At 42.5% G+C, this 15,972-nt stretch overlaps 1 protein-coding gene across 2 annotated transcripts; it reads left to right on the plus strand.

Annotated features, from left to right (window-relative positions):
• Positions 1-4,892: 4,892 nt before the first annotated feature.
• On the plus strand, positions 4,893-6,176 carry LOC136315489 (heterogeneous nuclear ribonucleoproteins A2/B1-like). Of its 2 annotated transcripts, XM_066247134.1 has the most exons (2): positions 4,918-5,778; positions 5,899-6,176. In XM_066247134.1, the coding sequence occupies exons 1-2, from the start codon at positions 5,058-5,060 to the stop codon at positions 6,081-6,083; spliced, it is 906 nt and encodes a 301-aa protein (XP_066103231.1). In that variant the 5' UTR covers positions 4,918-5,057; the 3' UTR covers positions 6,084-6,176. The 2 variants fall into 2 exon arrangements, with proteins under 2 accessions (XP_066103232.1, XP_066103231.1); XM_066247135.1 differs by having other exon boundaries at positions 4,893-6,176.
• Positions 6,177-15,972: the final 9,796 nt, after the last annotated feature.

The following is a 15,972-nucleotide window of genomic DNA, read 5'->3' on the forward strand; positions in this document are numbered from 1 at the left end:
CAGTTGTCTTCTCCTGTCGTCACAGAGCCTCACTTGTGGTTGGGTAGTGCCCTGTAACAAGTTCTAGCCAATGCACCACAAGTAAAAGTGATGTATGTCCCTTTGAGTTGAGTCACTGACTTGCCGAAGACTTCCTCTGACCCCTTCCCCAGGGTGGACTTGGAGATTTGTAATGAGGAAATCTCTAAAGCTGGACCACTGAAGTGTCATAAAATGGAAAGATGGCCCGCAGGTCTGGGTGCCTGTAGGCCTGGGAACTAATCACGTGACACGGGAGCTGGTGAGAAGGAGAAAGGTTTATTCAAGTGCTGGCTGCCTGAGTTGGAGAGGCTCCTGTCCTCAAAACCCATCACTCCCTTCTGGTGCAGGCAATGGTTTGTATAAGGAGGGAAGAGGAAGGGGTGGGGAATGAGCAAAACTAGAACAAAGGAATCAAAATGAGGGGGTTGAGATGTAGTGGAATAACCCATTGCATGGCCTTGGATGGGAACACAGCCAACAAGAAAAGAATGTTTTGCCGAGAGAATTGTTTTGTGACTTGAAGGCAGGTCACTGAAACAGGTCTGTGACTGAAGGCAGTTGCTGGGCTTTTTCTTAGTAAAACATTCTCATAAGATTTCTGTACCTTCCAAGGTTATCCCTTGAGATAAAGAGAGAATGTTGTGGAAACCATAGAAGCAATAGCTATTAATGCCTTTTGATATTATGTTGTTATTAAACTATCATGCAGGTGTACTCCATATATCTTTAAATAAAAGTTACGCTTGATGTTATGCCAATTTCTCAGTAAACAAGCTTTTTGAAGTCTTGTGAATAAAAATAGGATACAGCATGAACTCGGCGCCATTTGCCTGAGCGAGCGGTGGTCCTTTGCTAGTCCACGATGATTTCGTCTGCTGATCTCTCTCTCTGCGCCCCCAACTCACAACAACATTGAGAGGTCTTTGCTCAGGGACCTCCACACAATTTGTTCAGATAAGTGGAGGAAGGTTGCCTATGTCTCAGAGCTGGCATATCTGAAGGTCGGAGTCTGTTCCATTTTTAAAGGAATTGAAACTAGCAAGTAACATAAATTGGGATTTGTTTTCTGTAACAGGTGTCCATAGATTTCCACAGGCCAGCTGTCCTCTGGCCGTAAGTGAGAAATAGAACTGCCAACCTCAGCACAGGGGTGAGGGGAAGTGGCTATTCCTCTTGCTCCACATTAACCCTTGATGTGTGTCAGCCAGAGGGGAACTGGCCTTCTCACTGTCATGAGAACTGGGCCAGAGGTGAAAGCACAGGATTGGTTATATACTATTGATGTACTAGAGAACATAACTGTGATCACTAAACTAGTATTACTGAATCATGGTTATAAGAGCAACAAACTGGATTGAACAGATTACAGAAATTCTTTTATAAGCTTTGTTTATATATATATATATATATATATATATATATATATATATATATATATATATATATATTCTTTTTTTTGTATTTTTCTAAAGTGAGAAGCGGGGAGGCAGTCTGACAGACTCCTGCATGAGCCCAACCGGGATCCACCCAGCATGCCCACCAGGGGGTGATGTCTTGCCCATCTGGGGCGTTGCTCTGTTGCAACCAGAGCCATTCTAGCACCTGAGGCAGAGTCCACAGAGCTATCCTCAGTGCCTGGGCCAACTTTGCTCCAATGGAGCCTTGGCTGCGGGAGGGGAAGAGAGAGACAGAGAGAAAAGAGAGGGGAAGGGTGGAGAAGCAGATGGGCGCTTCTCCTGTGTGCCCTGGCCGGGAATCAAAACCGGGAAATACATTCTTATTTAGTTCTATTTTATAGCTAGTTAGATGAACATCAACAAATCAGTAGCATAGCATATTTATTCCTGGTTACAATCAGCTGGGGGACAGTTTCCCTGGAGGGTCACCAGGACCTGCGGTGGATTCTTTATGAGCAAGAAAGAAACTCTTCTGTGTTACTCCACTGAGATTCTGGGCTAGTTCCTTAACGCAGTGGTCCCCAACCTTTTTTGGGCCATGGACCGGTTTAATGTCAGAAAATATTTTCACAGACCAGCCTTTAGGGTGGGACGGATAAATGTATCACGTGACCAAGACAAGCGTCAAGAGTGAGTCTTAGACAGATGTAACAGAGGGAATCTGGTCATTTTTAAAAAATAAAACATTGTTCAGACTTAAATATAAATAAAATGGAAATAATGTAAGTTATTTATTCTTTCTCTGTGGACCGGTACCAAATGGCCCACGGACCAGTACCGGTCCGCGGCCCGGGGCTTGGGGACCACTGCCTTAACAATGCACTAAAATCTAACCAATGCTGCTTAATACAATGTGAGACACAGATGAAGTCATCAGCACACACGCGGCAGTGGGAGCCATGGGAATGGAGAAGGTCACCCAGGCACAATGTGTAGAATGAGAATAAACATCCCTAGGGTGGAACTGAGGAACTATGATGTGGAAGAGGGAGGCAGAGAAAGAGGAGTCACCCAAGGAAACAGAGGGGAAACAGGCATAGTGAACAAACGCTAGAAGAAGCCAGGGCAGAGAGGAAGGGAGGAGAGGAAGGGAGGAAGGGAGGAAGGGAAAGAAGGAAGGAGAGGCTGTGGCCACAATGCCACATGCTGCTGAGAGAGGTCAAGTTGACGAGGGCTGGAAAGAGCTGCTTGGGTTTGGAAATAAAGAGATCATAATCATTTTTGCTTAAAGCAGCTTGGGTGCGGCAGTGGTGGAGAGTAAGCCTCCACTGGCTTGAAGAGTGAATGCAAAGCCTCTTGTTACATACAGACCAACAATTGCTGGCTAAAACATTTTAAACCCTGTAATTTAAGAATACATGGTTGTACTAGATGTTGGAAATCCTCAAAGGTTGGAAAGGAAGAGACTTCAGTGAAGCCTGGAGCTGGTGTTTGCTCTGAAAATAACCACCAATTTTTGGTGACCTGGAGCTTCCGCCTCAAGGCCAGGCGCCCGAGGTCAGGAAACCAAGTGTAAAGCCTGCACAAGGATGGGGATGTGCACTGGGGAGTGGGTGAACTAGGAAAAGCCCAATGCCCAGATGGAAATGGTAGGGGTCTTGCTGTGTCAGTCTTGTATTGCAGCGTAACAAAAAAAATCACCAATTCCCACATTGTCTTGGTGTCTGTGGGTCAGAGGCTTGGGCACAGCTTTAACATGGTTCCCTGTTTCGGGTTCCCTGTTTCGGGTCTCACCCGGCTGCAGTTCAGGTGCTGGCTATGGCCTCGGTCTAATCAGAGGCTTGACTTTGGGCAGGATCCTCTTCCAAACTCCCTCTATTCATTTCGTTTCAGCTGTGGGCTAAGGGTCCCAACTTCTTCCTGGCTGCTAGCTGGAGTCTGTCCTCAGAAGTTGCCTTTATTTTTCTCCTTCTTTATAGTCATGCTCCTGAACAAAATGCTCCCACTAAGAGCAGCAACGGCCTTGCCGTTGAGTTGAACAGGCATGTCTTAGCACCAGACTTCCCTCCTTGGCCTGCTTGTTCTGCATCTACTCTGAGACAGCCGTCCCTTCTTACTCCACACATTTTCCTAGGTATTTCATCCATTCCCAGGACCTGTCTGTATGCCACTGATGTCTTAACTTTTGATTCTAGCCACAATTTTTACCAGAGCACCTGGTAAAAGTGTCACTGCAAGGCCATGTGGTTCACTCATATTCAATCACATTCATATTCAGTATGATGTTCAATAATAAAACTGAACGCAGTACCTTTTCCCTGGAAACCTGCTTCCTCTCACCTGCCCTCTATCTCAATTCAAGGTACCAACATGAGCTAGAAAGCTAGGAGGCAATTCACACGCCTCTCAACCCCACACTCTGCTCTCCTATCCCATGAGCAGGCTGTCAGCTCAAAAATCTATGTCAACTCTACTTCTTCCTCAGTATCAGCCTTCTCCCAAGCCCCCATCAGCTCCTACCTAGACAGCGTCCTAACTTCTCTCACCACCCAAAAGGCGGGATATGCGACAGAGACTCCATGTGGCTTGCAAAGTCTGAACTCTTACTATTTGGCCCCTTTAGAGAAAAACTTGCTCACTGCTATTTTAATACATTACTGATACTTCCCTATACTTGACACCATTTTTACTAGTTTCCCTTTTTTTTTAAGATCATGAAGTTCTTTTTTTTTTTTTTTTTTTTAATTCAGTGAGAGGAGGGGAGGCAGAGACAGACTCCTACATGCACCCTGACCATATTCCATTTGGCAAGCCCACTAGGGGGTGAAGCTCTGCCCATCTTGGGTGTTGCTCCGTTGTTCAGCAGCCTAGCTCTTTTCGGCACCTGAGGTGGAAGCCATAGAGCCATCCACAGCACCTGGGGACAACTTGATCTAATGGAGCCATGGTTGCAGGAGAGATGGGTAGAGAGAGAGAAGTGAAAGGGGAAGGGGTGGAAAAGCAGATGGGCTCTTCTCCTGTGTGCCCTGACTGGGAATTGAACCTAGGACTTCCACATGCTGGGATGATGCTCTACCACTGAGCCAACCGGCCAGGACCATGTTCTTCAATACAGTTAGAAAGGCCACGAACGTGTATGATTGGGGCAATCTACCCCTCCAGCACTGCCTCCTGCTCTCCCCTCCTCCCTTTTCATGCTCCAGGGTTGTTTTTCCAGGTGCCATGCTCTTTCTCACCTCAGGATCTTTGCACAAACTGTTCCTAGTTTTAACTTCTCCCTATCTTTAGATATCAAATTCAATATTATTTATTCTGCAAGGCCTTTCGCAATCTCCTATACTAGAATGAGTTCACTTTTATATGCCTCTGTTCCCCCCACTCCCTTCCTCCCGTTTTAACATTAGAAACATATTCTGTTCCATGTCCAGACTGCCAGGCTGTAAGCTCTGGATACAAGTGTGCTGTCCTGAGTAGCTGCAGCGCCGGCTGGCCGTGCGGAGGTTCTCCCAGCGTTGTTGTTTCTCCAGCGGCGGCAGTTCTCACTACAGCGCCAGGACGAGTCCGGTTCGCGTCCGACCGCGGAGACCTCTCTCATCTCGCTCGGCTGCGGGCAATCGGGCTGAAGCGACTGAGTCCGCGATGGAGAGAGAAAAGGAACAGTTTCGTAAGCTCTTTATTGGTGGCTTGAGCTTTGAAACCACAGAAGAAAGTTTGAGGAACTATTACGAGCAATGGGGGAAACTTACAGACTGCGTGGTAATGAGAGATCCTGCAAGCAAAAGATCAAGAGGATTTGGTTTCATGACTTTTTCATCCATGGCTGAGGTCGATGCCGCCATGACAGCAAGACCTCATTCAATTGATGGGAGAGTGGTGGAGCCAAAACGTGCTGTTGCGAGAGAGGAATCTGGAAAGCCTGGCGCTCATGTAACTGTGAAAAAGCTTTTTGTTGGTGGGATTAAAGAAGATACTGAGGAACATCATCTTAGAAACTACTTTGAGGAATATGGAAAAATTGATACCATTGAGATAATTACTGATAGGCAGTCTGGAAAGAAAAGAGGCTTTGGATTTGTTACTTTTGATGACCATGATCCTGTGGATAAGATTGTGTTGCAGAAATACCATACAATCAATGGCCACAATGCCGAAGTAAGAAAGGCTTTGTCTAGACAAGAAATGCAGGAAGTTCAAAGTTCTAGAAGTGGAAGAGGAGGCAACTTCGGGTTTGGAGATTCTCGTGGTGGTGGAGGAAATTTTGGACCAGGACCGGGAAGTAACTTTAGAGGAGGATCTGATGGCTATGGAAGTGGTCGTGGATTTGGAGATGGCTATAATGGGTACGGAGGAGGACCTGGAGGTGGCCATTTTGGAGGTAGCCCTGGTTATGGAGGAGGAAGAGGAGGATATGGTGGTGGAGGACCTAGATATGGCAACCAGGGTGGGGGCTACGGAGGTGGTTATGACAACTATGGAGGAGGAAATTATGGGAGTGGAAATTATAATGATTTTGGAAATTATAACCAGCAACCTTCTAACTATGGTCCAATGAAGAGTGGAAATTTTGGCGGTAGCAGGAACATGGGGGGACCATATGGTGGAGGCAACTATGGTCCTGGAGGAAGTGGAGGAAGTGGGGGTTATGGAGGGAGAAGCCGAAACTGAGCTTCTTTCTATTTGCCATGGGCTTCACTGTATAAATAGGAGAGGATGAGAGCCCAGAGGTAACAGAACAGCTTCAGGTTATCGAAATAACAATGTTAAGGAAACTCTTATCTCGGTCATGCATAAGTATGCAGTGATATGGCAGAAGACACCAGAGCAGATGCAGAGAGCCATTTTGTGAATGGATTGGATTATTTAATAACATTACCTTACTGTGGAGGAAGGACTGTAAAAAAATGCCTTTGAGACAGTTTCTTAGCTTTTTAATTGTTGTTTATTTCTAGTGGTCTTTCTAAGAGTGTAGAAGCATTCCTTCTTTGATAATGTTAAATTTGTAAGTTTCAGGTGACATGTGAAACCTTTTTAAAGATTTTTCTCAGTTTTGAAAAGCTATTAGCCAGGATCATGGTGTAATAAGACATAACGTTTTTCCTTTAAAAAATTTAAGTGCGTGTGTCGAGTTAAGAAGCTGTTGTACATTTATGATTTAATAAAATAATTCTAAAGGAAAAAAAAAAAAGGATGCTGTCCTACTAACCCTAGTTTTGAGCAGTGCCTGACATAGTGAGTGTTTTATGATTGTGGAAGGAGTTTCCCGTTTCCCAGCTGAAAAGCTTCATCCTTACCTTGCCAGTTTCAGTGGGAAGTCTCCCTTCTGTTGAAGGCTACTTCCTCCACTTGTTATCTGAGAACATCCCCCTCTGCTTAAGGATTGGATTGCTTCTCATCCCTGTTCATCTTGTCCTCTTCCTTCTGTGACTTTTCCTTCACAGCTATTGATCCAGCCTGTCTCAACTTCAAACAGTCCTCTGAGCCGACCTGTGGCTCCCTCTGGTTACCATCTAGGGCGGTGAGTAGGTCCTGGAAGTCCTCCCACACAGGTTGTTTCCTCACTGCCTTCCAGGCCTCACACCACTGTACTCTACCTACCGGCTCTGCCGCTCCACCACATCTACTTGGAGGAGGGCCGCCCAAGACTCCAAGCTATCGACTCCGTGGGTACTTTCAACCCTCTGAATCTCCCCCCAGAAGCGGCTCTTCCTACATGAAACTTTCCAGTCTCTTGAATTCGTGACACCACTCTCTCATCTTCCTCCAGTGACTGGCCACTCCCTCTTGTGCAGAGCCCTCTCCCTGCCATTCCTGCAAGACCTGTCCTTCCGTGGCTCCTCTTATACCCCCCAACAGTGAAGAGCGCCTCCTTTTCCTTTTCTCTAAATCAAGAAAACTGTGACTCAACTTAATTCATCCCTCCTTCCATATTCTCCCCACTCAAGTCCTCCTAGTGTTTGTTGTCTTTACATTTCTCAAGTCCTTCCATTCTCTCCACTGCCACGGCCTTGAGTTCAGGTCTTCAATGTCCTATAGTTAAAACGGGCCAGCACCTCTCCAAACCGCCCTCCAGTGCTAGTGATTGCTCTCCAACAAAAATCGTCATCCGTCCTCTGCTTAAGACCTTTTTCATTGGCTTCCCTGTCCTTAGAACAACATCTAACCCCTAAGCTTTAGGACCCTAACATAACTCCTTACTATTTATTTTTTTATTTTTTTATTTTTTTATTTTTTTTTATAATTTTATTTTTTTAATGGGGTGACATCAATAAATCAGGATACATATATTCAAAGATAACAAGTCCAGGTTATCTTGTCGTTCAATTATGTTGCATACCCACCACCCACCCAAAGTCAGATTGTCCTCTGTCACCTTCTATCTTGTTTTCTTTGTGCCCCTCCCACCCCCTATCCCTCTCCCATTCCCCCCTCCCCCCCGTAACCACCACACTCTTATCAATGTCTCTTAGTTTCACTATTATGTCCCACCTACGTATGGAATAATACAGTTCCTGTTTTTTTCTGATTTACTTATTTCGCTTCGTATCATGTTATCAAGATCCCACCATTTTGCTGTAAATGTTCCGATGTCATCATTTCTTATGGCTGAGTAGTATTCCATAGTGTATATGTGCCACATCTTCTTTATCCAGTCATCTATTGATGGGCTTTTTGGTTGTTTCCATGTCCTGGCCACTGTGAACAATGCTGCAATAAACATGGGGCTGCATGTGTCTTTACGTATCAATGTTTCTGAGTTTTGGGGATATATACCCAGTAGAGGGATTGCTGGGTCATAAGGTAGTTCTATTTTCAGTTTTTTGAGGAACCACCATACTTTCTTCCATAATGGTTGTACTACTTTACATTCCCACCAACAGTGTATGAGGGTTCCTTTTTCTCCACAGCCTCTCCAACATTTGCTATTACCTGACTTGCTAATAACAGCTAATCGAACAGGTGTGAGGTGGTATCTCATTGCCGTTTTGATTTGCATTTCTCTAATAGCTAAAGAAGATGAGCATTTTTTCATATATCTGTTGGCCATTTGTATTTCTTCCTGGGAGAAGTGTCTATTCATATCCTCTTCCCATTTTTTTATTGGATTGTTTGTTTGTTTGTTGTTGAGTTTTATGAGTTCTTTGTATATTTTGGATATTAGGCCCTTATCTGAGCTGTTGTTTGAAAATATCATTTCCCATTTAGTTGGCTTTCTGTTTATTTTGTTATCAGTTTCCCTTGCTGAGCAAAAACTTCTTAGTCTGATGTAGTCCCATTCATTAATTTTTGCCTTCACTTCTCTTGCCATTGGAGTCAAATTCATAAAATGCTCTTTAAAACCCAGGTCCATGAGTTGAGTACCTATGTCTTCTTCTATGTACTTAATTGTTTCAGGTCTTATGTTTAGATCTTTGATCCATTTTGAGTTAATTTTAGTACAGGGGGAGAGACTGTAGTCCAGTTTCATTCTTTTGCATGTGGCTTTCCAGTTTTCCCAGCACCATTTATTGAAGAGGCTTTCTTTTCTCCATTGTGTGTTGTTGGCCCCTTTATCAAAAATTATTTGACTATATATATGTGGTTTTATTTCTGGACTTTCTATTCTGTTCCATTGGTCTGAGTGTCTATTTTTCTGCCAATACCATGCTGTTTTGATTGTCGTGGCCCTATAATAGAGTTTGAAGTCAGGTATTGTTATGCCCCCAGCTTCATTCTTTTTCTTTAGGATTACTTTGGCTATTCGGGGTTTTTTATAGTTCCATATAAATCTGATGATTTTTTGCTCTATTTCTTTAAAAAATGTCATTGGAATTTTGATGGGAATTGCATTAAATTTGTATATTGCTTTGGGTAATATAGCCATCTTGATTATATTTATTCTTCCTAGCCAAGAACAAGGTATATTCTTCCATCTCATTATATCTTTTTCGATTTCCCTTAACAATGGTTTATAGTTTTCATTATATAAGTCCTTTACATTCTTTGTTATGTTTATTCCTAAGTATTTTATTTTTTTTGTTGCAATCGTGAAGGGGATTATTCTTTTGAGTTCCTTCTCAGTTGTTTCATTGTTGGCATATAGAAAGGCTATTGACTTCTGTATGTTAATTTTGTATCCTGCGACCTTACTGTATTGGCTTATTGTTTCTAGTAGTCTTTTTGTGGATTCTTTGGGGTTTTCGATGTATAGGATCATATCATCTGCAAAAAGTGATACCTTTACTTCTTCTTTTCCGATATGGATGCCTTTTATTTCTTTGTCTTGTCTGATTGCTCTGGCTAGAACCTCTAGTACCACATTAAATAAGAGTGGAGAGAGTGGACAACCCTGTCTTGTTCCTGATTTAAGGGGGAAAGCCTTCAGTTTAGTGCCATTTAATATGATGTTAGCTGATGGTTTATCATATATGGCCTTTATCATGTTGAGATATTTTCCTTCTATACCCATTTTGTTGAGAGTCTTAAACATAAAATTGTGTTGTATTTTATCGAAAGCCTTTTCTGCGTCTATTGATAAGATCATGTGGTTTTTGTTCTTTGTTTTGTTGATATGGTGTATTACATTAACCGTTTTACGTATGTTGAACCATCCTTGAGATTCTGGGATGAATCCCACTTGATCATGATGTATTATTTTTTTAATATGTTGTTGTATTCGATTTGCTAGTATTTTGTTTAGTATTTTAGCATCTGTATTCATTAGAGATATTGGTCTGTAGTTTTCTTTTTTTGTGCCATCCTTGCCTGGTTTTGGTATGAGGGTTATGTTGGCCTCATAAAATGTGTTTGGAAGTATTGCTTCTTCTTCAATTTTTTGGAAGACTTTGAGTAGAATAGGAACCAAGTCTTCTTTGAATGTTTGATAAAATTCGCTGGTATAGCCGTCAGGGCCTGGACTTTTATTTTTGGGGAGGTTTTTAATGGTTTTTTCTATTTCTTCTCTACTGATAGGTCTGTTTAGGCTTTCTGCTTCTTCTTGACTCAGTCTAGGAAGGTTGTATTGTTCTAGGAATTTATCCATTTCTTCTAGGTTGTTGAATTTAGGGGCATAAAGTTTTTCATAGTATTCTACAATAATTCTTTGTATATCTACGGTGTCCGTGGTGATTTCTCCTCTTTCATTTTGTATTTTGTTTATATGAGTTCTTTCTCTTTTTTCCTTGGTAAGTCTTGCCAAGGGTTTGTCAATTTTGTTGATCTTTTCAAAGAACCAGCTCCTTGTTCTATTAATTTTTTCTATAGTTTTTCTGTTCTCTAATTCATTTATTTCTGCTCTGATTTTTATTATCTCCTTTCTTCGGCTGGTTTTGGGTTGTCTTTGTTCTTCTTTTTCTAGTTCCTTAAGGTGTGAAGTTAAGTGGTTCACTTGGGCTCTCTCTTGTTTGTTCATATATGCCTGAAGCGATATGAACTTCCCTCTTATCACTGCTTTTGCTGCATCCCATAGATTCTGATATGTCGTATTGTCATTTTCATTAGTCTGTATATATCTTTTGATCTCTGCACTTATTTCTTCTTTGACCCATTCATTTTTTAAAAGTATGTTGTTTAGTTTCCACATTTTTGTGGGATTTTTTTCCTCTTTTTTGCAGTTGAATTCTAGTTTCAAGGCTTTATGATCAGAAAATATGCTTGGTACAACTTCAATTTTTCTGAATTTGCTGATATTGTTTTTGTGGCCCAACATATGGTCAATTCTTGAGAATGATCCATGTACACTGGAGAAAAATGTATACTCAGTCACTTTGGGATGAAATGTCCTGTAGATGTCTATCATATCCAGGTGCTCTAGTGTTTTGTTTAAGGCCACTATGTCTTTGTTGATTCTCTGTTTGGATGACCGATCTAGAGCCGTCAGCGGTGTATTGAGGTCTCCAAGTATGATTGTATTTTTGTCAGTTTTTGTTTTAAGATCAATAAGTAGCTGTCCTATATATTTTGGTGCTCCTTGGTTTGGTGCATATATATTAAGAATTGTTATGTCTTCTTGATTCAGTGTCCCCTTAGCCATTATGAAATGGCCATTTTTGTCTCTAAGTACTTTTCCTGTCTTGTAGTCAGCATTATCTGATATGAGTATTGCTACACCTGCTTTTTTTTGGATGTTATTTGCTTGGAGTATTGTTTTCCAGCCTTTCACTTTGAATTTGTTTTTATCCTTGTTACTTAGATGAGTTTCCTGTAGGCAGCATACAGTTGGATTTTCTTTTTTAATCCATTCTGCTACTCTGTGCCTTTTTATTGGTGAGTTTAATCCATTTACATTTAGTGTAATTATTGATACTTGTGAGTTCCCTATTGCCATTTTATATCTTGCTTTCTGTTAGTTTTGTGTCTTGTTTGATCCTTCTCTTTCGTTTTTCTATCTTTTGTTTTTATTTGGTTGTATTCCATACATCTTTCCTCTGTTGCTATCTTTTTTATCTCATGTGCTTCTGTGGTGGTTTTTTCAATGGTGGTTACCTTTGAGTAATGAAAAGGGTCCCTACCCTGTTCATTGTAGCGAACTATTTTGTGAGTACTTTTGCACTCCATCGTCCTTTGCTACTGTTAATCTCCGTCTTCTCCCCCTCTTTCTTTTTGTTGTTGTCACAGTTTAAATTTGGTTTTATTGTGTTCTTCTTGGAGCTTTTACTTGTGGCTCTGTTTTTTTTTTGTTCTTTGTATCTGATTGGAGAACCCCCTTTAGTAATTCCTGGAGTGGGGGTTTTCTGATGATAAATTCCCTCATCTTTTCTGTATCTGTGAATGTTTTTATTTCTCCTTCGTATTTGAAGGATAGCTTTGATGGGTATAGTATTCGTGGCTGAAAGTTCCTCTCTTTCAGGACTTTAAATATTGGGGTCCACTCTCTTCTAGCTTGTAGAGTTTCTGCTGAGAAATCTGATGATAATCTAATGGGCCTTCCTTTATATGTTGTATTCTTCTTTTCCCTGGCTGCCTTGAGAATTTTTTCTTTGCTGTTGGTTTGTGTCAATTTCATTATGATATGCCTTGGAGTAGGTTTGTTGGGGTTAAGAAAACTTGGAGTTCTGTTTGCTTCTTGAACTTGAGGCTTTAGTTCTTTCCACAGGCTTGGGAAGTTCTCATCAATTATTTGTTTAAGTATGTTCTCCATTCCATTTTCTCTCTCTTCTCCCTCTGATATACCTATTATTCTTATGTTATTCTTTTTGATGGAGTCAGATAATTCTTGTAGGGCTATCTCATTTTTTTTAATTTTTGAGTCTCTTTCTTCTTCTCTCTGTTGTGCCTCAAGTTGCTTGTCTTCTATTTCACTAATCCTCTCTTCTATCTGACCTGTTCTATTAGCTAAGCTTGTTACTTCGTTTTTCAGCTCGTGAATTGAGTTTTTCATCTCTGTTTGATTTGTTTTTATAGTTTCAATTTCCTTGGACATATATTCTTTGTGTTCATGGAGTTGTTTTCTGATTTCCCTATATTGCCTTTCTGTGTTTTCTTGTATATCTCGGAGGATTTTTAGGATTTCTATCTTGAATTCTCTGTCATTTAGCTCCAAGGTTTCCAATATATTAAATTTTTTCTCCATAGATTTTTCCTCATCTAGCTGTGTTACCTCTCTTTCTTTTGTATCCATGATATTCGATTTTCTCTTCCTTAATGGCATCTGAGGGTGGTTTTGTTGATAGTATTAATGAGATTTAATAAAGAATAAAAAGTTAAAAAAAAAGAAAAAAGGAAAAAATAAAATAAAAAAATAACAAATCGAAAAAAGTTGTTTTTTTTAAAAAAAATTAATAATGAAATAAAGAAAAATAAAATAAAATAAAAATTTTTAAAAAAGGAAATTATTCCCCCCCTCTTTTTTTACTCTCCTCTCCTCTCCCCTCTTTCTTGAGAAAATCTTGTGGTGGACTGTGAGTTATAACAAACAATGCCTGTGATGGAGGGCCTGAATTGGGGAAAAGTAATAAAGGGGCAAAAAAGAGAGAAAGAAAAAAAAAAAAAAGAAAAAAGAAAAAAAAAAAAGAGCGTATGGACCCACAAAAAGCAAATAAGGAAAGAATTTGGGTCAAGAATAAAATGATTTGCTTTTAGGTGTTGGTTTTCTAAGAGTTATGATGAGAGGAATAAGAGGAAAATGGAAAAATGGGGGGACAAATTAAAAACTTACTATTGTATTTAGTGGAACAAGAACTAGATAATATGGAGAGCCAGGGATGGGAGCACTGCTAGTGAGTTAAAAAGGTGAAGTAAAAACCCCCCAAAATGCCACAAACATAGGTTTGAGTCCCAGATAAGATAATTTGTTTGTTATTGAGGTTTGAATGAGAGGAGATGTAAAGGAGAAAGGAAGAAACTAATATAGAGGGAGAAAAGAAAGAGAGAGAGAGAAAAAAAGAGGGAACCACTAAAAGAAGAAAAAAGAAAGGAGAGAGAGAGAGAGAGTTAAGGGTTTTGGCGTGCAACCCTCATAGAGAGAAAGGAAGAGAAGAGAAATGATAATGGGAGATGTAACACTTATGGGTAGTGTAGTTCAAGGAGAGGAGAGAGTAAGACCGGTAGAGAGTTAATCGGCCAAATTGGAGGAGGAAAAAAGAGTCTCAAGAATGAAGATAAGAGAAACAAACGAACAAATATAATAAAATGGGATAGGTTATAAAGTCTGTAGATTATTCTTGATTTTGAGAGGTTATCTTCTTGCTTTTTCTTTTCTCTCCCTCTTCCTGGTCGGTGACTCTGTACCCCGGGTTCTGCCCCTTTGGCACGCTCAGGTAGAGGTTTGCAGTTGATAAGTCTCTATGGCAATGTCATGTATTGTGCTTTATTCTCGTTGGGAGTCGAGGCTCATTAGCATTTATAGGCTCCGACAGTAAGAGAGTCCGTGTTCCTGGAGCCTTTCTCCTAGTCTTTCCTTCCTCAATTAGTAGCCTGATAGTCCAGGTATGGGGTTGCTGCTGCCTCTGCCTGGATAGTAAGAGGCTCAAAGAGCTGGCAACTCCCCACTCTATTTCCACTCAGCACAGGGCTCTGGGTAAGGCTCAGTCAGTCAGAGCTGCTAGCATAATCAGGCGGGCTTTCCGCCCACTCGAAGACCTCTGGCTCTGCCACTCTATCCGGTAACACAAGCGGGCGCCCACTTCCGGGGCGCTTGGAGGAAACTCTCACTCACTGTCTGCAACCAGGATATCCGGCCAGCAGTCTCACGCTCTGAGTGAAACCCCCAACCGCAGGGAAAAGTTGCAGCGTTGGAATTGAGTCTCGCTCCGTCCCCGTGTGCGGCTTTTGCAAGGCGCTGGGGCGGCCCGAGATTCCGCTTTGGCCCACACAAAGGCCCCTGACTCTGCCCCTCTGTGCGATAACACGGGCGCGCACTGCCGAGGCACTCGGAGGAATCGCTCACTCCTTATCTGCGCGCGCAAACCAGGATATGAGGCCAGCCGCGGTTCCCTCTGAGTGAAACAGCCTCCAGCACGGAAAATCTCCACCGTTGGGATTAGTTCTCACTCCCTCCCGTGCGTGGCTTTCCCAGGGTGCTGGGGCTGCCCAGAGACTCTGCCCTCAGCCCACAGAAAGGCCTCTGACCCTGCCTCTCCGTGGGGCAACACGGGCACCCACTTCCGCGGCTTAGGAAGAAATCTCTCTTCCATTAACTGCGCACCGACCAGGAGACCGGGTAAAATGGCCGCTCCGCTTGTCTTTCTTTGTTTGGGTTTGGCGCGAGTGTTAGCTTGTATTGCCCGGGTTGCCACAGGATCAGATTTTCCTCGGCTTGGATCTCTGAGCCACAGCCTGGTTCGGCCGTTTTTGCTGCGGGGGCCTGGATCTATTCACCCCCTTTGCCCGCCTCAGTTTCTATATTCACAGTTACCAGAGAAAGCCGCCCTGTTTAGGTTAGTGAGGAAGGCGGAGCATTTCTTACTCCCTATTTCCTTCGGGGTTTGGTTATATATTTAGCCAATTTTTCACTCAATCATACCTTTGGGTGTATTGCGAAGAATCTGGAAGCTCCAAGTATAGGTTTTTCTGTTTCTGGTTGAAGATCTTGTTGAGTTTTGGGGGAGATTTATCGGTATCGCTTCCTACTCCGCCATTACTCTGACGTCATCTGCCACTCCTTACTATTTATATTCCTAAATTCTCCAGTTTAAAAAATGTTCCGGCCCTGGCCGGTTGGCTCAGTGGTAGAGCATCGGCCTGGCGTGCATAAGTCCCGGGTTCGATTCCCGGGCAGGGCACACAGGAAAAGCGCCCATCTGCTTCTCCACCCCTCCCCCTCTCCTTCCTCTCTGTCTCTCTCTTCCCCTCCCGCAGCCGAGGCTCCACTGGAGCAAAGATGGCCCGGGCGCTGGGGATGGTTCCTCGGCCTCTGTCCCAGGCGCTAGAGTGGCTCTGGTCGCAACAGAGCAACGCCCTGTAGGGGCAGAGCATCGCCTCCTGGTGGGCAGAGCGTCGCCCCCTGGTGGGCGTGCCGGGTGGATCCCGGTGGGGCGCATGCGGGAGTCTGTCTGACTGTCTCTCCCCATTTCCGGCTTCAGAAAAATACAGAAAAAAAAAAAAATGTTCCTCTTCTACAGTGGCTTCTATATCATCA

Source organism: Saccopteryx bilineata, chromosome 11, assembly GCF_036850765.1.
Source record: "Saccopteryx bilineata isolate mSacBil1 chromosome 11, mSacBil1_pri_phased_curated, whole genome shotgun sequence".
Classification (NCBI taxonomy): Eukaryota; Metazoa; Chordata; class Mammalia; order Chiroptera; family Emballonuridae; genus Saccopteryx; species Saccopteryx bilineata.

Coding starts and splice junctions, on each gene's coding strand:
- LOC136315489 (XM_066247135.1), top strand. CDS start 5,058: ATGGAGAGAGAAAAGGAACAGTTTCGTAAGCTCTTTATTGGTGGCTTG.